At 43.3% G+C, this 27,523-nt stretch overlaps 1 protein-coding gene across 3 annotated transcripts in view; it reads left to right on the forward strand.

Moving 5' to 3' along the window:
- The first annotated feature begins 3,017 nt into the window (after positions 1 to 3,017).
- Positions 3,018 to 27,523, forward strand: part of tmem94 (transmembrane protein 94) — a 31,076-nt gene continuing 6,570 nt past the window's right edge. The window contains exons 1-23 of one of the 3 annotated variants that reach the window (XM_079182770.1): positions 3,018 to 3,126; positions 4,331 to 4,752; positions 10,419 to 10,538; positions 10,844 to 10,971; positions 11,949 to 12,085; positions 12,906 to 13,111; positions 13,785 to 13,936; positions 14,403 to 14,505; positions 14,618 to 14,704; positions 14,934 to 15,050; positions 16,400 to 16,456; positions 19,260 to 19,364; positions 20,180 to 20,353; positions 20,547 to 20,768; positions 20,871 to 21,183; positions 22,156 to 22,329; positions 22,551 to 22,653; positions 22,823 to 23,031; positions 23,133 to 23,314; positions 24,310 to 24,442; positions 24,803 to 24,912; positions 25,158 to 25,257; positions 26,707 to 26,815. In XM_079182770.1, coding sequence (XP_079038896.1) covers positions 4,729 to 4,752; positions 10,419 to 10,538; positions 10,844 to 10,971; positions 11,949 to 12,085; positions 12,906 to 13,111; positions 13,785 to 13,936; positions 14,403 to 14,505; positions 14,618 to 14,704; positions 14,934 to 15,050; positions 16,400 to 16,456; positions 19,260 to 19,364; positions 20,180 to 20,353; positions 20,547 to 20,768; positions 20,871 to 21,183; positions 22,156 to 22,329; positions 22,551 to 22,653; positions 22,823 to 23,031; positions 23,133 to 23,314; positions 24,310 to 24,442; positions 24,803 to 24,912; positions 25,158 to 25,257; positions 26,707 to 26,815 — 3,065 coding nt within the window. In that variant the 5' untranslated portion in view covers positions 3,018 to 3,126; positions 4,331 to 4,728. Of the gene's footprint in view, positions 3,134 to 4,330; positions 4,753 to 10,418; positions 10,539 to 10,843; positions 10,972 to 11,948; positions 12,086 to 12,905; positions 13,112 to 13,784; positions 13,937 to 14,402; positions 14,506 to 14,617; positions 14,705 to 14,933; positions 15,051 to 16,399; positions 16,457 to 19,259; positions 19,365 to 20,179; positions 20,354 to 20,546; positions 20,769 to 20,870; positions 21,184 to 22,155; positions 22,330 to 22,550; positions 22,654 to 22,822; positions 23,032 to 23,132; positions 23,315 to 24,309; positions 24,443 to 24,802; positions 24,913 to 25,157; positions 25,258 to 26,706; positions 26,816 to 27,523 lie in introns of all 3 variants that reach the window. The other 2 variants (XM_079182769.1, XM_079182771.1) reach the window with 2 other exon arrangements.

Here is a 27,523-nt window from a genome sequence, read left to right on the forward strand (position 1 = left end):
GAAATGACCCTTTAAGTCTGCTGCCCCTATGTGTGTTTAGTGGGGCGTTTCCATGTGCCTATTTCAATTTGCAATGCGACTGCTTAACCTTTATTTTTGGGCCCCATCATTTCCCAGAAAGGATCTGATATCTATGATTTTAGATGGAATAGTTAGTGAAAAGTTGTGAATTTGTCCCTTTTGTCCCTGGGGTGAGCATAATGTAGCGATCAGGCTCCCATTATGTAACTTTTCTAACATTAAGAACTAAGGTTTGTCCTACAACACGTTGAGAGAAAACTTCCAATCAGGTTTGGAATCACTGAAAAGTGACACAAAGTCAAGAAGTATAAATGTTTGTCACTGATAGATTTTCTTTTCTTTGATTTAAAATGTACTATTGTGGTAGATGTAGCCAGGACACAAATGATTGTATCATAATGAATCCATAATGTGGATTGTAACACACAATGAAAGTTGCATTTGGGTAACTTGAGTCGGTACCCGGTTCAAGAACGCAGAGCGAGCTTCACGTTAATAGAATATAATAATATGTTTCACACCAATTATAAATGTATCCATGTTATTCTGTGTGGGGGGGGTCAGCCCCCATCATTTATCAGATCCCACAAACAGGACTCGTATAAAAGCCCCACATATGAGGAACGCTCATCTTTGGAGAGTTGGAAAGCCGGTCCAGGCCGACAGGTATTGATTTATATGATGGAGTGAAGTTACACTGTGGAGGCAGCCGGACACCGGACCCTCAATTTTGTATTGATGCAGCTCTGACTGCAGGGAGGACACAGCCTGAAGGTTACAGGAGAGCTCTGTGTGTGTGTGTGTGTGTGTGTGTGTGTGTGTGTGTGTGTGTGTGTGTGTGTGTGTGTGTGTGTGACAATATATATGTATATGTGTGTGTGTGTGATTTGTTTTTTTCCCTGTACCGATGTGAGGGTCCTGGACAGAGGATGTCGTATGTGTACAGATTGTAAAGGCCTCTGAGGCAAATTTGTGTATATAAAATAGAATAGAATAATGATGATAATAAAAGCATAAATGGTATCAGTAATAGTAATGTGACTAATAATAATGATAATAACAGTGGGTGTCAGCAGAGCGATGTGTGATTCTATTTATTAACAAAGCAGTTAATATGTCCACATTTTTAATTCACCGTCTGCAGCTATAAATGTTAATGTCATTAATCACAGTAATGCTAATAATGTGTAAAAACAAACAACAGATTAAAATAGTTGGGGGGGAGGGGCATACACCTTTATGGTAATGTCGGAGGTGAAGGTGAAAAGGAATAAATTATCAAGTAATCATTTTATTATATAATAAAAAATGGGATTTGTTTGTATATTTCACAGGGTGAATACAGTAATGACAGTAGTCATGATGGGTTGTCAGTGTATGTGTGTGTGTGTGTGTGTGTCAGTGTCAGTCACAGGGCTAATAAAAATAATAATGATTCAGGCAGCAACATATAGAGATTGTATAAAAGAAATGATTGAAAAAGAGTAATGTCGTCTTTGCCAGATGACCTTACTGAAAAGAAAAGGAAGAAAACAGTTTGATTGTTAAAGGTTATTATAACCCTATAGTCTGATCTACATCTCTCACGAGGATTTTCTTCTGTATGTACCTACCTATTATATATGAAACCATGATATATAATTAGTGTATATGCTTATTATATGATGTATTTTCTTACTAGTATATATTTAATGTCACATGCTTGAATAATGCCTAATGGGTATTTAAGATGACGACTCCCTGTATTTGAGCTGACATTTGTCATGTTGAACCACCAAAGGGGACAAATATAAACAGTTGTGAAGACAGCAATTGGAAGCACACTATTGTCAAAATTGTAATTGTATGTTGTAGCGCTAATGTTTCCCTTCATTGGATTTAAGATCCCGAGTCCAAACAATGAAAAACCAGACCCGGAACCAAAAGTCCAAATGATTGGAAATGTCATATTTCAAACAAAATGCATACATGTTGAATGATAGGCATATATATTTGCAGAACAAATTGCTCAGTGTTTTATTCAACACTTTTTTTTTAATAAGAGTCAGATATGTAGGTATTTAAATATTTTCATATTGCGAGTGTCAAGGGCATTGCAGTGTCAGCAATTATTTGCACCTTTTAAAGGGATCTCTGCCTTAGTGTGCTGAGGAGGTACTCTCACACATTTTAACTTGCTGTTAAAGAGTAGATAATAAACCTGGTTAAAAAGTCAACTCCATACCAGTCTACATTAGAGCTCTTTTACTTTTCTGCCTGTACATTTGGCCAGTGTTATCACACATAAGCAGTGGTGGAGGAAGTATTCAGACCTCAGTCAAAATAAAATGTAAAAGTACTCTGTTACAAATAAAATAATTTACTTAAGTAAAAGTTTAAGTGTATGTTAAAAAATCATGTATTTTTCCAAATTTATTTTCTTACATCCACTCAGCTTTCCTTGCATTGTTTCATTCAGTCAAACAGGACATTAGGATGAACATACACGTTGAACAGGAACTAGTTCATTAGCATTCAGTTGTCTGAGATATCATCATATAATGATCATCATGTCATTACGCAATTTCTGGATGTTCTTTTGTGTTAAACGATGCACTATTTGTTATGCTGTAAAAGGTTAATAACTCCGTGAAATGTTTCGACCTTAATATGAAAAAGCAGAAGAGTAACATGCTGGAAAACGTAGCGCTTACTTCCTGGTGTGTAACATGGAACCCATAAACATTTGTAATAGTTGTAGTTACAGCTATTATATGAATATATTTTTTACATAATTATTTAGTTATTATTGTCAATATATTACCTCAATATTATGAATTACTTTGATGGTCACAAAATCGCAAGCTACTCATAAGTAAAGTTTTGAGGTTTCCAATTTCAAAATAGAACCATAAACAATCTCAGGCCCTGTAGCTCCGCCCACTCTGGTCTCAGCCAATCAGGAAGACAGAGAACCTTAGCACCGTCCAATTACAACACACTATTCCTTCCTCACGGAGGAACGCTCCCCAACATGGCTGCTGCTATACAGTACAAGCTCACAAGTGCATTCGTATTCGAGAGAAAAACATAATACAAAAAACGATATCAATAAAGACCTGAAAAGTACGAGGTGAGTGCGCAGACTAATACTCTACACCGACGAGCTGTGTTGTTGTAGCGAATATTGCAACAGTGAGATCGAAGCCTCTTGTTTTGTTAGCATATGCCTTTGACATCAGGGGAAGAGGACGTCGGATGTATAGAGCGGGCTAACATAAACTCGTTTTCTCTAATTGCTTGTTAGCAATGCTACATTCCTTTCGAAACAAACATGGCTCATAACATGTTGTCAACGTAACGTTTAGGATATAGGAAATGTTAAAGACGCTACACCGGGCAGCACGAGCTCTCATTTTGATGTTACTGCTAACGTTTTGCTTCTCTTGTGATAACCCACACCTAAAATAACTAACTACGTTATTAGTATCCGGTAGTGTGAGCAAAAGACATTTTGTCATTTTTAGTCTAATGCGTGGACGTTCTGAATTTAAATGTTGTATCACCTGCCTGACGTCAGCTAATCATTTTAAGTTGACGTCAAACGAAGAATAAACCATTTATTTGACGTCCAACCGACCTGTAGGGAGGAAAACAAATTAATTCAAACTCGTTGAGCTCGACTGAGGATTAGCTCGCTATATTTACTTTAGTTAGCTAGTAGTATATTTGGGACTGTAGCTCACCCACGCGCTAGTTGGATGAACACGTTCAGTAGTAGCGCTAACATTTGTTGTCAGAACTGGAAACAACGTTCGGTTTCAGGGTCCTCGTATCGTGCACGCCTGTCATGACTTACTGTGACACTTCGCTTGCATTACCTACCCTCCGTCTGACCCCTCGGTAGGTCTGGTTTGGGGGTTTAATCTTACTCGAGCAGTAGTAATAGTCAATACACCCTCTCACCTTTCACTCTGTCTGCCTATTTTCCTCTTCTGCTTTGGCTGAGCGCTGTCTACTCTTTGCTAATGGAGACTGCTGACTCTGGAGATCCGCAGGGTTTTTGTTTCCCAGTGGAAGCTGCCTATGTGGTCAGAGTGAGTGGCGAGCCTGATGTCAGTGGATCTAGGGGCCTTGGTCTGCTTTTCAATAGATCTATTATGCTAACATCTGGACCAACAGCACACAATATGACAGCGTTGGAGCCAACTAAGCAACGATGGTGTTTAACAACCAATGTCCACCATTTGCAATCTTGTGCAATGTAGGTGTAATTCCAGTTTGACCTGCTTTTTTTAATTGATTCTCGTTATTTGTCATTTATCCACAGACCTCTACATGAATGTTATGAAGAGGATCCCTGTGCTGCACCTGAGCAACAATTAATCCTCCATTAAATACCACCCACAAATCCCACAGTTCCCTGCTGGTCCCTGCAGGTGTGGGCGTGCCCCCCCTGTCACACTGGCAGAGGAGGCAGGGCAGGAGGTGTTGCCAGGTGGAGGACCGAGGCCGCACCCGCCTGCCTTCTTCTCCATCTTCCTCCATTCCCAATCCGAGTCACTTCGCCTGCAGCCTCCACAGGCGACGGGCTCAAGGGAATCCAGTCGGGGGCCCCCAGTGTGCGGCGGCGTCCGGATTTGGCCATCGCGGAGCGGCTCCCACCGGGCCCTGCCAGGTGTCTTTGGCTGGTCGAGGAGCGGAGCATGTTGAGTGGTTGCGGTTGCCATGGAGCAGCAGGATAAGAAGCGGGTGAGTTCTGGGGCTTTGTTCAGCACCTGACTATGCTGTCTATCTGTCCCCTGGGGTGGAGAGCTGTTAACTGAAGAGATGTGGTCCCTGGGATGGAGCCTGCCCTGAGGGGAGTGCTTAGCTATGGTGTGGTGTTTTCTAGCAGATTTTCACGCTTTTTCCAAAGTTTTTTGTGGTACTCCTCAGGGAGATAAATTAGCTTTATTTCTAAAAGAGCCGATGTGTACACAGAAATATTGCTTAAAGGCTCCCACAGACTTATCATTCAGGGCTGTCTCATAAAAGCATTGACAATCATTAGAGCGCTATGTCCCATTCTTGTCAACGCAATATCTCAGGATCGTCTGAGGGGGCAATTTCTTCAAATTTGCCACAAACGTCCACGTAGACTCATGGATGTGCTGACTAGATGTTGGTGGTAAAAAGGTGGATGTTAGTGCAACTTCAGTTTTTTGGGGGTGTTTTTGCGCCACATTGTGAAATACAGCCTCACTCCCATTGTCCTTGATCATTTTTCAGTCATTTCAGTTAAACCCACCTGAAGGGTCGAATGATCAAACCTCTGTAGTTACACATAGATGCGTTGGGGAGGCATTTCACAACTGCATGGGAGCGGAAACGCTGCTGCCGCTGACCTGTTGCTCAAGAGGCTCAAAGAAAAGCTTTCCATGTGTTGTGTTTACATAATCATTAGCTCTGAACAGTACAGTCAGAAGCATGTAGCCGCCCTCCCTCTGAAGGAGACACCATTGTCCCAGCTGTCACAGACGTTGACCTTTCTTCGTTAAAGGACTTTGCGACGTGGTGTTGACTGATACTGTGAACATTTCAGTTGTATAATTTCATATATGTATTTATGTTATACATTGTGAATGCATTAGTAATATAAGTGTCATAAACTCAACAGCTTTGGAGCGGCGGTGCCTTCTAATGACTCTTGTTTACTGTGTCAGAGAGAAGACTTGATTTACAATGTTTCTGAAAACCCCAAGTTCATGAGTTGTGATCAACACTAATAGTTTGTTAAATCCAATTATTAATTGATTGGCAACTATTTTGCAAATCTTAGTTGTCAACTCATATTTGACAGTTCCAGCTTCTCAAATGCTACAATTAACTTCTTCTACATTATAGTAAATTGAATGTCTTTGTTTTTTTAGTCTGTTGGAACACAGATTTTGCCCAAATCAAATAACAATAACAATATCACTCAGAACACACAATTTATGCCCCCTGGGAATTTTTTTTAATAGTTAGTGTGCGCATATACACTGAGTATCCAGTTTATTAGGTCCACCTAGCTAAAACTACCCAAAGTCTATAATCTAACAGTCCTGCAATGAATCCTCCTGACATGAATATCATTTTAGTTTTTGTCTAAACGGTTCTAGAGAGGTGTTGATCCATCGTTGATCATTTTGAAGGCTGCTGTTTGTGCTGCTGTTGAACACTCACAGGTGTTTCTTTCATTTTGTGTTAGTGAGGCCAGGCTCTGCATAACGCAACGCAGTCCAACAGTATTTGAGGAGTTTTGTCTGTGGACATCAGTTTTATGGTTTTCTATATATTTTGAATTCAGAAAAACTAAATTGCGGGGTTCATTCACTCGTCGCTGTTTTACGCCGCTTTGGATCATGTTGCACGTCTTCCTCAGCAGATGCCGTGCGCATTTGTGTTGTTCTGAACATTAAAAAGGACTTCTCCATGATGGATGAATTCCAGCACTGCAGGAATGAGTCCTGAAACCCAGCGAATGAGTCAGCATTTTTGCACTTCCGGTTCCCTTGTCTCAACAAGTGGCTAAATGAGACTACAAAACGACATTGTGCTGAACACTCGTCCACCTTTAGCTTAGCGGTGGTGACATTTCAAACTAATGTTTGCCACAGAGCTTATTTTCTGCCAGAATCCAGAATCCGATGGGAAAAAAATCCCATTGGTTTTGTGTCGAGGGAACCAGTTTACTTCCTGGTTGGCGTTCTAAAATCCGTCCTCTCTGCAGCGCCTCTCTGTGCATCCTCACAAAATATGCTAAGCTGGCAAGAGTGGAAAGTAGCGTAACCGGGGTTATAAAGGCCAGGTTGTCATTGTTCCACGCATCAAAAGAGCCCCCCCACACACACACGCACACTGTGTCTGCCCCCCCCCTCTCTGTGGTCGGGGTTTTGCTGCTTAGTATCCCAGCCAGCTGCTAAACTGAGTTAAACTGATAGAGGCTCAGTCGATGCCAGAGAGGCACCCAGACTTTTGAATCAGAGCCCAGCTGGCAGCGTGCACCGACGCTGGGCTCTCGTTGTCTGCGGCCCCGGTGACGAGGGAAATCAGGGTGAGGTCTTGCAGCATCTCCAGCTCTCTCACGACCGTAGACACGAGCGGGCTCCAGTCAGGACCTCGTTCACGCCTCGAGAACTAGTCTCTGAAATGGCAATGATTCTCGTCACGTAAGCATGACAGACGCTGGAGATTGCCCCTCGTAGCCCAGCAGCAGTGATGCAGATTTCAGTGGAGCGGAGCAGAGCAGGGCCGTCATGGTGTTGAGAATGGGAGAAGGGATCTTCCTCAGGAAGAAGAGCAGTGTAAGTTGTCTTGCTCGTTTCCGTGTAGCTTGAACACATTCTCGTCAGCGAAGGCTGAACAAACGCAGAAAGACTTGTTGATTTCCCTGTTTGGGTGACAGTGTCAGTCAGATGCACTGTACTTATGGCAAGTCTGGTAGCGGCAGTATTTGTGTTTGCATGTCGGTAGAATGCTCCTGATTTGTTGGTGAGCATCCAAGGTTAATCTAGATCCTACCCAGGTTGTGGGCATGCCCAGTTCTTCTCAGGCCGTTGGGGCTCCTCGAGTCTCTGTGTGTTTGCGTCTGTCTGGAGGATTTCTGTCGAGGCTTTGTTACTCTGGGGAAAAGATATTTATAGCTCGCCTGTGTGGGATGGAGAGCTTGAAAGCTGAACCCTGTGTGTGAGTTTTCATATTTCAGTATGTCTTACTGTTGGCGTATGCGCAGGCCTTTGCGGAAACACGCACATCCTCACAGTGACATGCAGAGTGGGAAGAGGTCGCTTTCCCACCAACATTAGATGTGGCTCTGTTTCCCTTTCTCTATTATTAACACACTTCTTTTTTTACGCAGTATAGAGGATTGTGAAGGCAATGACGTCAGTGTCGCTTGATTAATCAATTTGTCAATCGTCGGAAAACAATGCGATTTTTGATAACTGATTTTATATTTAGGGCCATTTAGGGAAGGAAGGAAAATGTGCAAAACACTCTATGGGTTCAACTTCTCAATGTGAGGATTCGCTGCTCATGTCTGTTTTATTCAGCGGGCAACCTCCGGTTCTGCCGAGTGAAGCCGATGCTGAAGCGTCTTTAAACTTGCATTCTCTCTACTGACCAGCAGCGGGCGACTCCTCTGGTTGTATAGAAGTCTATGAGAAAATGACTCTACTTCTCTCTTGATTTATTACCTCAGTAAACATTGTAAACATGAGTTTATGGTCTCAATCTCTAGTTTCAAGTCTTCTTTAAAACAGCAAAACGTAATCATGCTTAGAAGACTTCTTCTTCCCTGCCTTTTTTTGGTGCACTGCTGTGTTTCTTTGATGGGATGTTGCTAGGTACGCGTCTAGTGTCTCTGAAATGTCAGAAAAGACGCATTAAACTCACTAGTGACGTGTACAGGTGTCTCATCCCCTTTTCTCCTCTCCCTGTACAACAAATCTGTGTTGAAATCTCAGAAATAAACAGAGCAGGGTAAGGAGGGGCTGTGCGAAACAATGTGCTGCAGGCAGCGCTAAAATGAAATGCCAGTGGATGCCGGTGACGGAAGAAATTGGGGGGGACGGGGGGAAAGCAACTATGGGTGTCATTTGATTTTACGCTAGGTGGCTACTTATTATATGTACTTTCTTATGTTCAACGGAAAATGAAGCATTAAAACTGTCAGGACGGGCTTTGATGAACCTCGTTATGTGACACTGGGAGTCTGTCAGTCCAGCGAGGTGTGAGCAGGGGGGGCAACAGTCAGTCGCACATATTGGGATCCAGTCCCGGGTGAGCGGACTGCAGCAGCAAGTCGGACCACCGCAAGACACCGTAGTCCAGATGTGGCCTGAGGCTGCTCCAGCAGAGTGGAGCTCTACCTCGTCTGGTCCCGGGTTGGTGGTCCCTCCACCACTAGTCCACTAGTTAAGAGTTTTCCAAATCTGAGACTGTGGGCCTCCACTCAGAGAAAACTTGGAAAAAGGCTTCAGACCAAACCAAATCCAAAATAGTAAAAAGATCCGCCCTAAAGCCTTTATTAGTTTCTGAACAGTACAAACCTTGGTGAACCCTGCAGAAACCCTGGATACAGACACAGCTCTCTATGACTAATCCAATTTTATTCAATTCAGATTTTTGCCTTCCAACGATTATGAAAACAAGATAATCAAGATTATTGTGCTGCGTTCCACTTCGCAATGATGGTGGTGCACTTTTGCCCTGTTCGGTGGGTCAGGGATGAACCAGCACCCCCAGACCCAGACCCCATCTTGTTTTCCACACCTTGTGGGTGTGTTTTTTTATCTGTCATCACCATTCATATCTATACAACTAATGGGTTTGTGATTAGTTTACAAGAGCACAAAGTGCCTCATAGCTATAGCCTCTTACTGTTGCTGTCAAAGTGAACCAGATTGATGCATTTAAATTGTACGAAAGTGAGTGATCATGTTAAATTATCTCAACATTGACCGACATAATCATATTTTAGATTTTTGCCATAATGGGGCAGCCCGTTATGCAAGAATGGCTTGTGCCAGTGTCCCAGGTCATAGAGTAATGCTGTGAAAATTTCGGGGGAATTATCATAATTTATTTATTCAAAGACATAATCTGATATCAAGGCTCAATCCCAATCTCTACACTCAGACTTTGACGCTCGCTCCCCCAAAGTCCAGGTTTAGGGCTGTCCCTCTGTCTCATGGTCGAGTGTCTGAGGACTCTCTCACAAACATTGTGAGCCCTTTATGTACGCTTCCCATAAGTCTGCTTTACTGCTGGCCTTGCCTGAGGGAATTACCCACAATTCATAGCAATGTGACGTTAATCAGTTACCAGTAGAAGCATGGAGAAGTAAAATAAAGAGGACGGCACATGGAGCCTGGAATATTACATTTACACATAAACATTAGGGATGAAAGATGGAACATAAAAACTGCAATCAGAGCTTATAATACACAGCTGGTTTATTCATCCACCATTTCTTTTCATTTTGTTATTCAAGCTGTTTTGTCAAAAACGAGTAAATGCATTATTTGACAAATAACTCATCTCGTGAGCAAAGAGCGTGGAAGACGTTCAAATCCGGCAGTAAAAAATCTAAAATACCCACGATTGTACATAACATAATATGACGTTGTCAACATAACTGATATGTTGCAGCAAAGCGCTGTCTCATTCCTATTCACACCATTTCAAGCCCTTACAGTCTCTCACACTCAACCATTTAACAGGGGATGTCAGATAAGTCCCTGAGGGTTCAGGGTTCAAGACCTTAAGGGGGCTTTGGCATTGGGCCCAAGTCTTCAAATCCGGTTTATTGTATTTTGGCAAATTTTTCATGCCTCTTGTTTTCTGGAGGGGTGAGTTTTGATACTGAAGGGCTGTCCTCTGTGTCGCTGCAGGAGGAGGAAGCTGTGACTCTGGGCCTGTCCACTAGCCAGGCTCTGGCGAAGCTGCGGGACCAGCTCAGCGGCCTGCTGGAGCAGCACCAAAGGCCTGAGCGCAGGCGAGCCTCTGCACAGGTGCACATGCACGCTTCTACATGCACATCGTTAAGTACAGTCACTCCCTGAACTTAAACCATTACCCGGATCTAAAAATAATCTGATGAATAAATCTAAACCCAAATCGGCAAAGTTAGTTTCATCATCATGACATCACGTGAGGATGTTTTGACCTCATGAGTGTGAAAACACAAGGTTTTCCACACGGCCTCGATTTAATCCACTATGGCAACACTGTTCCTCGATCATCCTTTAAATATAGCCGTCACGTGTTTAGTGCCTTACATAACCCACTGCGTATTGTTTTGCTGATGTTTTCATAGGAACAGTGCGTGAATAGCTTCCTTTACCATGGCAACCGTCACTCCTGTCTCCATTGGCCGGGAGCTGCCCTCACTCTGCTGGTGGTGCTGGGACTCCTCTGTTGCCACGGCAGCCAGCCAAGGGGCAGGTAGGTGGTCCTCTTTCAGCTGAACCGTCCTGTTCTGGAACATCTGTCGCCGCGGATACACTTTTGTCTTTTCAATGCCACTTGTGTCATCCGAATCGGGCCAGGACGCATTAACTGTCTAAGTCTGTTCGATCTGAGGTCCGATCAGCCAGACCGCATCCCGAGGTGGGCTATCAAACGTAGTCTCCATCATCTTCCTCCCACTCTGGAGTTTCTTTCCAGAGCAGAGCGAAGGGAAGAGAGGAGGAGAACCAGACTGCTGTTTGAATCCTGATGAAAACCCGACATCTCCTGATTTTACTGCTTCAAAATAAAAGCTTTTATATAAAAATGACTTTTATTGTGAATAATTTAGAAGAAAATGTTTGACACCAAAATAGAGCTTTGTTTACGGCTTTTTTTAATATTAACAAAGTTTACTAATACTGCAGGGAGGAAGAGTAAGCTGCAAAAATAACGGGTGACTTTTATTGTGAAGGATTTACATGAAGTAATATGTGTCCACCTTTTCACAGCTGCTCTTTGACCACAAAATGTATCCGATCACTATCCGGCACTTTCAGGCAGATCACATTGAAGTGAGGACACGCATACACAGACTCAGCCGAGTTTGGATCTGGCGCGTTCGATCACAACAGTCGCAGTGAAAAAGACAAGTGCGATCACGCTACAGAAAGCCCAGCTGTCATTCTTGCTGTGTGCCAAGCCAACTAGCCTGGATTGTTCTCCTCTCTATCTAATACCATTTCATGAAATACATTTACTAACTCATCAGAACTGACCGACCAATTCAAACGCCAATATTTGGTTTTAATGTGGATATATTTGCTGAGTGAAAGGGATTATCTGTTCACGTTGTTTTATTGTTATATGAGATACATTTTTCAGATAATTTAGAAATGTGTGTCTAAGTCTGCTGAAGAGTTGAGTTCTTGAATTTCTTTGTAATTGGTCGCGTTTAATCTGCTCCTCCACAGCTCTGGTATCGAGCTGGTGAACGCTGCAGCCCTCCTTCTTCTCTTTGTGCTGAACCTGCTGCTGGTCGGACGTCAGGAGCGGCTGAAGAGGAGCGAGATGGTCCGCCGCCTCAACGGCATCATCGCACAGCTCAGCGGTGAGTCGGGCTTGTTGACTTGAATCATGGCGTTTGTGTTTCCGGCACAAGATGATCCCTGTTTAACTCATTTGTGGCGACATCCACGATGTAATTTGTGTACAGTGTGTTTGTCGGCCTGTTGTTTGTCCGTCAACTTGTTCAATTCGGCATCGGTCCTCAGTGCTGTGGAATAGGGCAAATCCTCCAGCGTGCGTGTGTGCGTGTGCGTGCGTGTGCGTGCGTGCGTGTGTGCGTGTGTGCGTGTGTGTGTGTGTGTGTGTGTGTGTACCCAAAATAAGCGGATATAATCATGATTAGGGATGGGACGATGTAGGATTTTATCGTGGATCGCAATAGAAAACATAAGTTGATCGTGGTGATTTTCCATTATCAGGATGATCGTGAATATCCTCACGAGGGACTGCCGTATAGCTCAATATCATGTAGAGAAGTGAAAAATGGAGCCTTATTATTCAAGAATGAATAACAATGTTGCTATTTAGTTTTTATTCTTTGGGGACCTTTTATGATTATCTTACTTAGAATGTTTGTTTTGTTTTTCACTTAGAAAGAAGACGTGTCCTCTGTGATGCAATCAAATTATTTGAATTTATATTATGCTATGACTTCATTCTCATTAAATTATGACTTTATTCTTGTAATATTTTTTTTTTTTCGTTAGAGAACACATATGTGGGATATGTTTTTAATGTGCAGAAAGTTTTGAACATAAATCTTGTTGGAACACATACGCGCTTTAAATGTCCAGGGGTTTATAAATGAGTGAATGAATTCCTCTCTCTAACTACTTACTCAGTGTTTATGCCTGTCACTCCAGACTACCTGTCGGGGTGCGTGGGTGAAGCGCGCTGGTCTCCATCTCTGTACCCGGATCTGTACACACCCTCGTCCACATCGTGGTCCCTTCACTGGACCTACCGGGACTCCCAGTTGGTTAACCTTCCCGTCAGTCTGCTGGTGGAAGGAGACGTCATCGCTCTGAGACCCGGCCAGGAGGCATTTGTCTCCCTCAGAGGCATTAAGGTCAGCCTTTTAGTTAGACCGAGCTGAACTCTTATGAAATATAAATATATCTCCTGGGGAAATAAGAAATTCAAAGGTATCAGTTATTTACTCTCGATGTTCTTTTTGAATTTTAAGTTCCCAAATACCAGAACTGGTACAGAAAGCCATGTTTTCTTATTGGTCCAACACTAGCACACTAACACACACCAGTCACGATGCTGTGCTGAGGTCCTACAGCTGACGTCACAGCTTCTTACAGACTGGAGGGCAGAAAAAACATGCTATTCTGGGTCCTGCTAGCACGTAAATGCATTCATACTGCCCGAAGAGGTACATAGTTACACATGAGATTGTTTGGCTTCAGTTTTGTTAAACAACAGATGGCAGAAAGGCCAAATGAAAATGCACTGAACTCATCTGAAGAAGAACCTTACTTTAAGTCAGGCGGCAACCTCCGGTTCTAAAAAGTTAATTCAATGCATTCTCTCTGACCACCAGGGGGCGACTCCTCTGGTTGTATAGAAGTCTATGAGAAAATGACTCTACTTCTCACTTGCAGCTTAGATGTGTAATTACCTATAAACACAAAGAAGTCCCTGTCCATTATGTAGGATTCATTTGATCCGTTGGTACAGAATGGCCCACAAAGAATAGATCTTGTGACCAGCGTAATCTGTTCATGTCTCCTCAGGATGATGAGCACATTGTGTTGGAGCCAGGAGATTTATTCCCCCCGTTCTCCCCTCCTCCTTCCCCACGGGCCGATGAGAAGAGAGGCCCACAGAGCCCTCAGCAACACCGTCTCTTCAGAGTGGTCCGCACTCCAGTACTGGACATAGTCAGGTAGGGAAGCGGCGCAGGTCGCGCCCCAGAAATGGTTAGTGTGGCTTTTATTCATTACGTTATTTATAAGAGGCAAGTGATTTAAAAATAAAGAATAAAAAAATGCTATGCTCCCCTTATTAAATGCCGTCTTTTACAGTCGCCAATGTCTCCTAAATACAATGGCTGCCGCACAACATTAAAGTTTGTTTGGCTTGTGGTTTGCACATAGAGTGTACAAAGATAACACAATCTCCATAATATTTCAATATATTTCATATATATATGAAATGCAAATACAGGATGCTACATGATTCCATAAAAAGAAAACAATGTATCTTCTGGTTGAAAGTGAGTCTCTAGTTCTTTTACTAGAGTTAAGGCACTAGAAAGCAACTCCTATGTTGTCGGCTCCTTATGAGGATGACAGAAAACCAAGTAGTGTGTTTAACTTTAATAAAAATAATGTCTTCTTTTCTACTAACAGGAACAGTTTGGAGTTGGCGTTGGCTCGACCGATCACCGTGCTGGATAATGAGAGGTTCACAGTGCAGTTGGTTATCACCAAGTTAGTCTGTCCCGTCGTTCTGGTGAGCAATGAAGATAAGAGTTTCTTAATTGATGCTGCAATGTATTTGGAATCCCTTCTTCTCTACTTAAAACCAGGTGTAATGTCCTCATCTTAATGATCTCTCCCTCTAGGTGGCATTCCTGGTAGTGAACACTGTTCGCTATTTTTGTGATGCACCCAGCCTCACCCCTCCCTGCTACAATTTCTTTCAACTTCAGGTACAATCATTCAAAACTATGAAAGTGTGACTTACAAAGACTGGAGTCTGTACTTGTCTTGGTTTACGTTGGTAATGTGTGTATGGACACAGTCAACCAGCTGATATTTGAATTATAAACACACAGAAATCTTGATGTTCCTTTCATAAGTCTAACTTTTCCATTTTATCTTATGATATTTGAAACCGATGACTGGACAGACGAGTAAGTGTGTGAAATGTATTTTCAGTTGATGGGTGTTCTGCCCATCCTGCCCTTGCTCTTCCCTGTCATGTGGGTGCTGCTGAATGCCTTCGGAGAGGCCAGGGTGCTCGCTGAGTTCAGCCGCGCATCGCCAGCTGGTCTGGTGAGGGACACACACACACAAACACACACACACACACACACACACACACACACACACACACACACACACACACACACACACACACACACACACACACACACACACACACACACACACACAAACAACCAAAGTTACAAATGTGTGATGTGCACTGACAGAAAAGGCCGCTTTAGTTTCTAACATGGAGGATGTGTGTTCTAACTAATATCTACACACACACACACACACACACACACACACACACACACACACACACACACACACACACACACACACACACATGAACAGAGCAGAGCACTGCTTTCACTTCAATGTTGTGCTACATTCCTGCTAATGTCCAAAACTTTGCATCAACATTAGACTGGTCCTTATTCACGGTGCATCTGCAAGAAGCTAAATACAAATCAAATTGTACTTAACTTATGCAGCCCTACTCTTCCGGTATGCTATGAAACAGCGTGATAATGAATAGCACATTAAACATTACATATGTAAATGTAACAGTCGGTCTTAATCAGTCGCTCTGACTCATTGCTCATTCCAAATCAACACACTGAGAGAAGAACATAAAGAAGAAAATGTTGAATCCCATAATTCAAAGGGTACTCACAGAATAAGAACAAATCATGGATACAAAGAAAAATAAGGGTAAACATGTTCTTATGTCACTTCCTGCATGAGGTCCAATGATCCTATACTGATAAACAAATCTACCTAGAAGTCTTGAGGAGCAGACCTGACAGCCCCCAAAGCCCCCAAAACCAGCAAATATTGATGCAGTGTGCAACACAGGCCTTATAGAGCATCACTAAGGAACATACTACGATCCTCTTGATGTCTCTGACCCTTATTCAAAGCATTTCAACCCAAAACCCCAAATCTCTGACTTAACGAAGCTCTTCCAGATCCTTAGAGGACAGCTGTTTTCACGTTTTGAGTAACACTCCTCAAGATGAGTAAAGTTTGGAGTGTCCCCTTTAAATACGAGGAATCTAGTTTAGTTAAATATGTCCAATCACCAGTGTCGGTGGCCAAGTACCGCCCAGTTTTTACTGTGTTTTTGTGATAATTTCCCTTTCATTCAAATCCTTAAGGCTTGAGACGAAAGAACAAAAATATCTTAGTCCAAATATTTATTGAGTGTACATTGTTTGTCCATGTTAGCTACTGGCACCTTCCATTCAGAAATAGTTATAGTGATCTTGAAACCCACATCAGTCTAACCACACAGACACACACACACACACACACACACACAGAGGAGACACACACACACACACATACACACAGAGAGGAGACACAGCGAAGGCCTCCCTCTGTGTTTTAACTAGACTCTTCTCTCGCCCCAGCTTGCTAAGTTCTCTGAGGATACTCTCAGCAGCTACACCGAAGTGGTTTCCTCCCAGGTATAACCTCTCGCTGTCTCGCTCTCCCCTCCCTCCACTCGCTTGGCTCCCAACTCCACCTGAACCCGCCTGTCTTCACTCGCTTGCTGTCCTCGCCCTTTGCAACTCCCTCTCTGGAACCCCCCCCCTGTATACAGCTCTCGCTACCCTCCTCCTACCACCCTCAACCTCCATCTCCATTACATCTTTAAATCTTCCCCATGGACGTCTTCATGGGCATCTTCTGATCAGACCACCTCTCTAACTCTCCATGTGTTCACTACCTTTTTTTCATTCATCTCGCACGACATGTTTTCTCTCCTTCGACTCGTTGGTTTTTGGTTGCTCTAAAATCTGTCGATTATCAGTGAACACGACTTGACCGAGCACCTCTGGATGCAGGTTTACGCCCATGCCTCCAGTCATCTTTGACATGTTTGCAGGCGCTATTTGTTTGATTTTAGTATTTAGTTATTTTATTCATCAATAGTATTGTTTAGTTATTCTAGATATTTGCTTATTTAGGTTAGATTTTGGGGAGATAGTAAGATACCTTTTTCTTCTGATAGTAATTTAAGTATACTTAGTTTTTGGGTTAGTTTATGAATTGGGTAACATTGTGGGCACCTGTGGTTATATACAGGAGTAGGCAGGTACAGGACCAGCAGAGTTCCTTTTATTCTTTTGTTTGTTTTGACTAGTTAAATAAGTAACCAGGAACAGAATCCTATATGGACAATCCATTCCTTATCCTGCGTAAACCACAAACCAAAGGTGCAGTGTCCCTTTGATTTATGTTTGTTTTTGATTTATCGGACGAATGTCCACCACGATGTCTCATCTCAACAGTCGATCCTTTCTCTTTTACAATCATTTTCTCACCTCCATGAATACAACTTCAATTCCCAAAACCTCACACAGTTCCTGACCAAAACCCAATCCCTGTCCTCCATTGTTGCCTGGCTTAGTGCTCGATGGAAAACAAACGAATCAGCAGATTACCACCGATCTGTCTTTCTGAAACTATTAGTGTTTTGTCTCTGGCTTTGGCATTGCCCCCAAATGAATACATATCAAGTGTAAGATATAGAGAAGAGATGGTCCGGAGAGGGACTTCCACCTCTGCTTGTCTGCCTGCACTGCATGACTGGAAATCAGCCCCAATATGGCTCTATGCTGGTAATTCTTTAGGGTTTGTGTTCCTTCCTTATCTCCTTTGGAATTATCCTGAAAATATTTTTGACTTGGTCACAGCATCAAATGCTGATGAAAGCTGTGTTTGGCAGATCAATTCGTAATAGTCACTCACCGCACTGGCTGTCGGCCTTCTTTAAGATATTGTGACGTTTTGATCCCGACCTATCTTAAACTGTCCCCGCTGGACACACTGACTGGGCGGAGCCAATCACATCCAACGTGCTCTCACAAAGTTCAATGATTGAGGAATTTGCTGCTGTGTGATTTAACATGGATGATTTCAGCCGGTTAAAAAATATTTTTGGCCTTATGTATGTATATTAGGGATGTAACTGAATATGTTTGGGATATGAACAGTTTATTCACACTTAACAGAGGTACTACTGTTTCTGCAGTAATCTCAGAATCAGCAACAATGTCTCCTTTTAAGGGACAGCGGTGTATAGCCAGTGCTATGGAGCTTTCTTCGTTCAAGAGCGTGGTCTTTCAATATGAGAGCGCGACTTGTTGATTACAGGTTCAGATTTTGGGATGCTTTCCCTTAAACCCTGTCATCGCACTCAAACAGCCCCAATACATTTGCTCTGCCTCTGTTCAGACTGTACGTTTGTTCTCAGATATATTGTTGCTCCAGCTTCTCCTCAAAACCAGACTGCTCCTGTGCAGTTGTGAAACGTCTGCTCTCAGATTTCTGTGGATTTTTGTGCAATAACCTGACAAACTCTCTTAACTAATAGAATGCCTGGTTTAGTGTTGACCAATGAAATGATCCCTGCCTCGTTGCGTGTGCGTTGGCTTTACAGAGGCTTTATTATACTTCCCTTGCTTCAGTTTGAGCAGAAGCAGAGCAAATCTAAGCACAAGCCGGGGCTGTTTGAGTGCGAGGACAGAATTTTGATGGAAAGCATTAAAACAAGCGACGGTGAAATCGATAAGTCGCGCTCTCAAATTGAAAGATCACGTTCTTGAATAAAGATAGGAAAAGAGCTCCACACTGTGTCCATTCAGAATAAATCAAATCTACTCTCAACGCCATCAGATTCAAACATGTTTCAGTCCCAAAGTACTCATGATTGTTGTCTGTACATCCATGTTTACAGTACGAACAGGAACTGTTGGATACAGATAGTGGCTTTGTGTTACATCCCTATGTACATGTTTCCTTCGTTACCAGCCCTTGGCCAGAGAGGCAGATAGTTCATTTTAGAGGAAGTCTGCTAAAGAGAGGAGGCAAGGAAGGGCCAGTTATGATCGTTTTCAGTTTGTCCCTCACCAGTCCTCTTGGATTCCACCCAAAAGAATCTAAATCTGCATGGATCTGCTCACAGTGCTGCATCTTGCACTAGGCTTCCCCTCCTCGCCTTTGCCTCTAGCGTTGTAGTGTAGCATCTTTCTCCTCTTTCTTTCTTTACAGCCCGATCACAGAGCTCACTCAGGCTTCTTTGTTTTACAGCTGCTGTGGGGCTTTTAGGCTCAGCTGTTTACTCAATTTGCTTGTTTTTGCAATTGTTTTTAATTGTTGATTTAAAAAACTGAATCACTATATTTATGACTGTTCGATTTCCATTTCCTGAGCTATGTTGTAGAAAGCAGTTTTCTAACTTAATGTTTACGTGTGTGCGTGCAGGAGTTGCTGCGTTGTGTGTGGAGACACCTGGTTGGCGTCCTGAAGGGAGAGTCTCAGACACTCTGTTATACTTCCAGCCTTTTACACACTCTGGGATCTGTCACTGTGAGTATTATGGGCGAGATTTGGGGGAAATATCTGATTGAAAATGTTTACTTGGGATTATTTCATGTAACCTTAACGCCAGGTCCACATTGATTGTGTACACAGTACATTAAGCATCATAAGCTTGTACCAACTATAGTCACAAAAGGATGTTGTTCCAAATTCTGTTGGTCCCTGTTCAGAGCTATACAGTTGTTAAGCTTAAAGGGTTAATTCTCCTGCATGACATGAAACATATTTTTTCACTAACTTACTACCTAGCTTTGCATTTAGTTTGGGATTTATTTCTCCAGGTCTGTCTCTTGAGATGTCTGACCACCCGGTACAATAGAGGTGCTCATGGAATTTGAAAAATGGAGAAGAAGAAATAATTCTACACATCTGTGGATCGGTTTAGCACAAAACAATAGTTCGTTATAATGAAATCAAACTTTAAATGTTCATATGTCAACCATAAATACAATTATCACAGTTCACATTATGCAATTACCTCTCTATAAAATATGTAACCTTGTAAGTGGAGTCTGCCAGTCTGGCGCTGCATTCAAAATGTTTCCAAATGCACGAGGATCCCAGCTTTACCGTTTGTAATTTTCCCTCATTGATATCTGCCTCACTGTTTACTGCTAATGCAAACCCAACATGTTTCTACTGCGGCTAGTTTCCATTAAAAGTGGGTTCTGTTGTATTTCCAACAATGTAGCTGCTCGACGACAAAGGACAAACAAATAATGCGTCTACATCCACGCACTTTGGAACTATTTTACGTGTGTTGTGAATCTTTTGTGTGTGTGTGTGTGTGTGTGTGTATGTAGGTGCTGTGTTGTGTGGACAAACAGGGCATCCTGTCGTGGCCTAACCCCAGTCCAGAGACCGTGCTGTTCTTCAGTGGACGAGTGGAGCCGCCTCACAACAGCCAGGACGATCTCAGAGACGACCTGTCTGTCAGCTCCTACTGCCGAATGGAGGCAGATGATGACAGGGATGAGGTGTGTGTGTGTGTTTTTGTTTTCTCAGGTGTTTTTTTTTTTAGCCTCGCTAGCAACCTAAGGAGAGAAAGCGATACTGTGCTTGAGTTGTTATTTTTATTTCGTAAAAACTGACCTGGAGATTCAGGAGTTCCCCAGCTGATTATGCACAGTATCGTATCCATCCCTGATTAGTTGTGTCGCCGCTGTACAGGCCCAGGAGGCCGAGGCTCTGCTCTGTCTGCCAGCAGAGTCCTCCGCCCAGCTGGGGGAGGGCCCCGAGCCCAGCGAGACGTCACACGACACGGCCCGCTCCACCGACACGTCCCGGCTGCGGCGCTCTGGCCAGCCTGCGCAGACTCGTACCAAACACCACTCGGGGTCCAACGTGAGCTTCAGCCACGACACCGAGGGAGGCGAGGATGACCAGGCCCAGGTAAAAAAAACAACAACTGTATTGAATAGTTCTGAAAGAAGGGGGAACGCCTTAACTTGATTTAACGACTCATGCTGTGTTGTTCGCCCCGTGTGTCTCCAGGACTTTGGGATGGGCTGCCCGGAGGCGGAGGCGGACGACTTTGTGTGCGACTACCACCTGGAGATGCTGAGCCTGTCGCAGGACCAGCAGAACCCAGCCAGCATCCAGTTCGACGACCTCTCCTGGCAGTGCCACCTGCCGTCCCTCAAGCCGCTGGGCCTCAACATCATGCTGAACCTCTGCAACGCCAGCGTCACCCAGCAGCTCTGCCGCTTCTCCGACCACCTGTCCAACCTGGCCCTGCAGGAGAGCCACGGCACCGTGCTGCCCGTCTACGTCCCCTGGGGACTCTGCGAGCTCTCCAGGCTCATAGGTGAGCGTGGAATGATGGAGGATGCCTGGTTTTCCCCCTACTTTGTAAGGTCATATGAGAACTCCGCAATCGGGCAGATCTTACTCGGATGGTCTGGCACTGCGATTTCAGCCTTGAAGTTTTCTTCAGAGGGAATATCTGATGTCATCCCACGCAGTATGAATTATGGATTAAGTTTCATCCGAGGAGAAAGTCCTGCCCTGCTTCTATGATCATGGTTTTAAGGATAGAGTAAGGCTACAGGTTGTTGCTGTGTTACATTGATCAACTGGAATGGGAGTATTTCACTTGGCAAAACAATTATTTTTTTGTAAAAATTTCTTGGGAGCAGACATTTCCTTCTCTGGTCATGAAGGTAATGAATGAAAGGACTTTCCTTCCATTTATAACCCGTCAACTCGTAGCACACTGATTGTATTGTTTGGTGGGATTACTGATGGACAATATTCTTGAAACACGAGTCAGAGCGTTTTAAGCTTCGGCACTTTGACGAATTCATAGTGAAATGGAATATTTGAGCAGTGTACAGTTGTGAGAGGGATTAAAGTTCAGGCTTTTGCATTTGATTGGACAGCTCAAAAGAGGGCGGACTTAGAGTTTAGCTATAGATCCACGTACACACACACCTCCCTCACCTCTTTTGGAGGATGAGGGAGAAATTAAAATGAAAGTTTGCACATTTTCAACCAGCTCTGTGTCACTGCAGTACATGCAGATGACTGGAGCCCGACCTCCCTCCATGCCACGCCAGCGCAGGAGCTCCCCGCCCACTTCTCCATCGTCCATTTCGCTGGGTCTTTGAGGTCCGACCGAAATGGATGTACATCAATACTATCCAATGAACTTTATGTTGTTTGTGTGAAGTGAAATTAGTTTTCGGTACTAGATTACATTACTTGTTGAAATCTATTATACAACAATTTTTTTTCGTGTGTGTGTGTGTTTGTGTGTGTGTGTGTGTGTGTGTGTCAGGGTTCACTCCTGGTGCTCGGGAGCTGTTTAAACAGGAGAACCACTTGGCTCTGTACCAGCTGCCATCAGGAGAGAAGACCAAGGAGTTCACTTCCCGCCACCTTCATTACTTCACCAAACGTCAGCCTCCCATCTCCCATCTTATCTCCCTGTTTGCGCGAGACTCTTCCTCCAGTGAGTCCACACACACTCACATTGCCATTGTCATTGTCCCACCAGTATGCTTTGTTTTATTTTACAATTTTGAATGAACTTAACTTTTTTTTCTGCTTTTTTAAATGAACTTTTTTTGTGTTCATTATGTTTTTTCTTGAGTTAAAAAGAGAATCATTTTTCCATTTTATTGCTTATGTTAAGTTACTCTGTCATGACCTCTGACCTTTTTCTGTCTGCAGATCACGTCCAGATGCTGTCGCATGGCTCAGCCGAGCTCATTCTGGAGGCGTGCACCGACTTCTGGGATGGAACTGATATCTATCCCCTCTCAGGCTCAGACAGGTGCTGTGCTTCTCACACTGATCATTTTCACTGTGCTGTAAACCTTCAGTCAAACATAAAGAATCACAGAATTCACCTTATGAATTACGAGGCCATAGCATCCATATTTCTAGCAGTCTTTCCGGTCTTTCTCTCGTTTTTTTACTTTCTGTCCCTTCTCCCGTAACAGAAAGAAGGTTCTGGACTTCTACCAGCGTGCCTGTCTGTCCGGTTACTGCTCGGCGTTTGCCTACAAACCAATGCAAGTCTCTTTGTCCGGCCAACTGAATGGGAAGTGCGTGGAGCTGGCCCCTGGTCCCTACCTCTTCTCCGGGGTGGAGCTGCCCTCCACCACCCCGATCAAACACAACTCCTGCAGGAACAGCTGGAGCTCGGACGGTACGAGTAATTGACAGAGGGACGTATAGTTTAGATTAATAATACAACTTATCTCATATCTTTTTTTTTTCTTCCCTTATCCTTTCCCTTCATGTCTTCAGAGGGTATAGGTGAGGGCGTGGAGCGAGAGGACTGCGTCCAGGCCCTCAGTGGGCAGATCTTCATGGGCATGGTATCGTCCCAGTTCCAGGCGAGGCATGACACGGTCAGGCTCATCGATGCCCTAGTCACCGCTTGTATCCGGTTTGTTTACTTCTCCATGGAGGATGAGCTCCGCAGCAAGGTGAACACACATGAGCTCATATGAACATTCGACAGTACCTAGTTGGTTAGTTTGGCCAGACTGATGGTGTGATGGGTATGACACTCTTTCCTCGGGACATGTCTGCTGACAGCGTGATGGTTCTTCCACCATCCAATACATTTGTATAACCCAGCATGCAGTTGTTACCAGTCCACAGTTTGTGACACAGCAAGGGCACCTTCTTATTTTTGTTGTTATTATTACCAGTTATTGCCACAAAAAAACTACAATAACTGTTAGCAGTAGACTGTATAGAAGAAGTGGGCGTAGTCATCGTGACGTCACCCATTGGTTTGTGGACTGCTGCTTTGAGGCCTTGAGTTTGGCGATTTTGCCGTCGGCATGTTTTTTGCAACCAATGAACTGAAGTTACCATATTTGGAATGTGGAGGAGTGACGTAGTGACGTCATATACGGCTCTGGTAGCGGCAGCGACCTGTCAATCACAGTAGCCCCGCCCTAAAGCATACCCTGCTTTATGGTCTATTTGACTCTAAATGGACCATCATTTACTAAATGAACGTCATGCTGTATTGAAGAAGACTTGAAACTAGAGATTGAGACCATAAACTCATGTTTACAATGTTTACTGAGGTAATAAATTAAGAGAGAAGTAGAGTCATTTCGAGTCAGACTTCTCTCTGCTGGTCAGTAGAGAGAATGTAAGTTTTGGCTTCACTCGTCAGAACCGGAGTTTGCCGCCTGTGTAAAATGGATACGAGCACTATGTCCTCACGTAGAACTATGTGTCGTAGTATCCCAACCTAAAAAACAATATATTAAGGTTTGGAAAAAGGGTTTTAAGTGAGAAACTTAAATTGTGTGTAATAGTTTAAAAATGATCAGTAACATCCTTGAAGATAAATAAAGGAAAAATGTGTATATGAAGAAAATGTACAAAAAATACACTATATACTGCAAATCAGATAAAAAGTGAGTTCCTGACTTCTGTGGCTACTTTTGTGTCTGTGCAGGTGTTTGCAGAGAAGATGGGTTTAGAGACAGGCTGGAACTGTCACATCTCTTTGACTCCAAACGGAGAGAGTCCCTGTGACGGAGCTCCGTCCAGCCCCGGTCATGGCTCCCTGCGCGAAGACCTGAACCAAGGTACCAAACCCGCTTGTACAAACTGAGGTTGAAGGCAAGATTCGGCACCTTTTGTGTGGATGTCCAATCAGTGTTGTTAGGGTTATGAACATCTGGCTTAGGTTTAGGCCAGTGTTTGCACTGTTAGCGCCGTTAGCTTCTAGCCTCCGGCTCAGCCACGTTAGGCAATGGACATCCTCTGAGATTCCGTATTGAGCACCTTTTAATAAACCTTTTAAGTGTTTTCCTTGAACTGAGGTGGGTGTCAAATACATTGTCCTTTTTTAAATCCAGCCTCACCAAGTGAACCCTGTGAAAGCTAGTTCTAAATCTAAAAGAATATCTCAAACGTTTAGACAGCTCTCCTCATATGTGATGCAGATTCCCGGGACGAAGCGGAGGGTCCTCTGCTGCCAGAGGAGGAAGCTGACCTGGCCAGTTTCCAGCCCACAGACAGCGACGTGCCCAGCTTTCTGGAGGACTGCAACAGGGTGACAATACTTTTTATTAAAAACCAATGAAGCTACTGCTCAGTTCTCTCTACAACAGAGGACGTAACTCTATCTGTCTTTTACTGATCTTTCTGTCCTTTGCTTTATGAAACAACAGCAGAGGATGTATTGCTTTAAGTGGATTATTTGTATGCACTGTCATAATTTAAATTATAAGAACTTAAATGAGTGGAATTTAGTTTAAACATGTTGTCTTTGTCTTTTCTGTCTCTGCTCTTTCTCAGGCAAAGCTACCTCGTGGCATCCACCAGGTTCGTCCTCATCTGAAGAACATCGATAATGTGCCTCTTTTGGTGCCGCTCTTCACAGACTGCACCCCCGACAGTGAGTCCTCTTCACGCATTTTTACATAATACGTCACCCTCCTTATGTGTAAGTCCACTTTGTTTTGTGCACTCTTTTGTCTGGACTCTTTCAAGGTTCCCTCTTTCCCCCCATTGCCTTCCTAGATTCTGAAGAGGTAAAGCAATGATGGCAATGGCAACCAATAAGGCCTACATTTCACAGAAAGAAATGACCTGGAATTTCATTATTTTAGGGGCAAGACCACTTGGCTTTTGGTGTTGTTAGGTTTATGAAGCTGAAATTTTGCGTGTGTAGTCCTGGCTATCCATAGCAGCTTTGTGTCAAGTTTGGTGGCTCTAGCTTGTTCTTTCGGTATTGCTGTCATAGACTCCCATTGCCTGGGGCTGGGGGCGTTGCCTCGCCTTATATTCTTACGGCTTGCTTACGAAAATTACGTCACAAAACATGGCCGTGTTGGGTATCCCAGGATGCGCAAAATTCTCATCTTTGGGTTAGGGTTAGGGTCAGGGTTAGGATCAGGGTAAGGGTTAGGGTTACTGTCAGGTTTATGGTTAGAAAAAGAGGATATTTTGAAAGTTTGTGCTAGACTCCTGAAATGTTGCGTGTGTAGTCCTGGCTATCCATAGCAGCTTTGTGTCAAGTTTGGTGGCTCTAGCTTGTTCTTTTGGTATTGCTGTCATAGACTCCCATTGCCTGGGGCTGGGGGCGTGGCCTCGCTGGGGGCGTGGCTTCGACCCCCTCGCCTTATATTCTTACGGCTTGCTTACGAAAATTACGTCACAAAACAAGGCCGTGTTGGGTATCCCAGGATGCGAAAATTCTCATCTTTGGGTTAGGTTTGGGTGGGGTCGTGACCTCCTGGTGAAGGTCACGGGGGGCATGGGCACAAGGGGAGCATTAATCTAAAAGATCTCAAAGTGTTCTTCCATTTGGAGCATAGATTTTGCTAAAAGTCCCCCCATGATAAACAACCTACTAAAAGAATAAAAGAATTTAAAAAATTAAAATAAATAAATTATTAAAAAAAGGGGGGGTTTAAAAACAGAGCATCAGAGCAGACGCAAGCCGGGCAACGGGAGTAGACTCTTAAACGAAAACCCAGGATCTCCAAAGTCCGCCCCACGGTGGAGGTTCCTATAAAAGACAGACAAACTAAAGGCACCGTCCAACAAATAGGGTTAGGGTCAGGCTTCAATTTTCAAATGGCAGGGCCGCAGGGCCATCACATGAAACAATGACTTTTAAGTCCACGGACATGCTAGATTTAACTTGAAGGATAAGGATGATTTTATCAGTGAAATAAATAAATATGCTCATTTTACAAAATGATTCATTGGTATTTTCAAATTACCAATGTTTGTAATTCCTATATAACTAAACTGTATCCGGATCAGAATTACTGTCTCTGTCCTAGATATACTTAGTTTTTCAGTAATATTGACGCTTGTGTGTTTTTTTTCTTCCCAGCCATGTGTGAGATGATAAAGATCATGCAGGAGAACAGGGAGGTTACATGCTGTCTGGGAAGCTCCGCCAATTTCCGCAACAGCCGGCTGTTTCTACAGAGTAACCTCAGGTAAACGCACTAATATAGTACATCGTTCATTGTTTTGTTTTTAATTAGTAAGTTGATGTTATTGTGATTTGGGTTTGACCAATCTTGATTTGAAATGTAAATGCTTGATTTTTTATCTCAAAACAGTAGAACCACTAAATTTCAATTAAAAGTCATGATGATATTAATATTCCTACATTTGTTTGTGAAATCCAGCTGAAAGCTTTTAGTTTCTCGTCTTCCTCTATCGGTATCTAGCCATGCAGATAGTTTTGGTTCTATTCATAGCTGTCTCTGAGATTTCTACCCATCCAGCACAAAGGACTGAGTGGCACTCACAGCATTGACGAATAAGATTCTAAAAAGTTAACAAGGGGACAACTCTCAAGAGTCAGTGTCCCCGTTTTAGATAATCCACAGAGCGGCAGTGCGGGGAGGTCATCCATTCACACGGATGAATAAAAAGATAGAATAAAGAAAAATGTCAAAATCATCAAAAACCTCCACTTTCCACTTTTATCTGTTTTTACCAGCATTGCGTTATATAATTTACTAGCAATGTTGCTTTTGAAAACTGTATAATTTTTCAGTTTAAATAAAATGTGCCTCTATTACATTACACTAGTGTGGAGACAGAAGTGAAGAAATGTCTTCTTGCAACTTGGTTTATTGACCCTTCGTGGGCAGAGTAGTACAATCCCGATCGGCTCATATGTGAATGTTTTCAAC

Source organism: Pholis gunnellus (assembly GCF_910591455.1).
Source record: "Pholis gunnellus genome assembly, chromosome: 21".
Taxonomy (NCBI): Eukaryota; Metazoa; Chordata; class Actinopteri; order Perciformes; family Pholidae; genus Pholis; species Pholis gunnellus.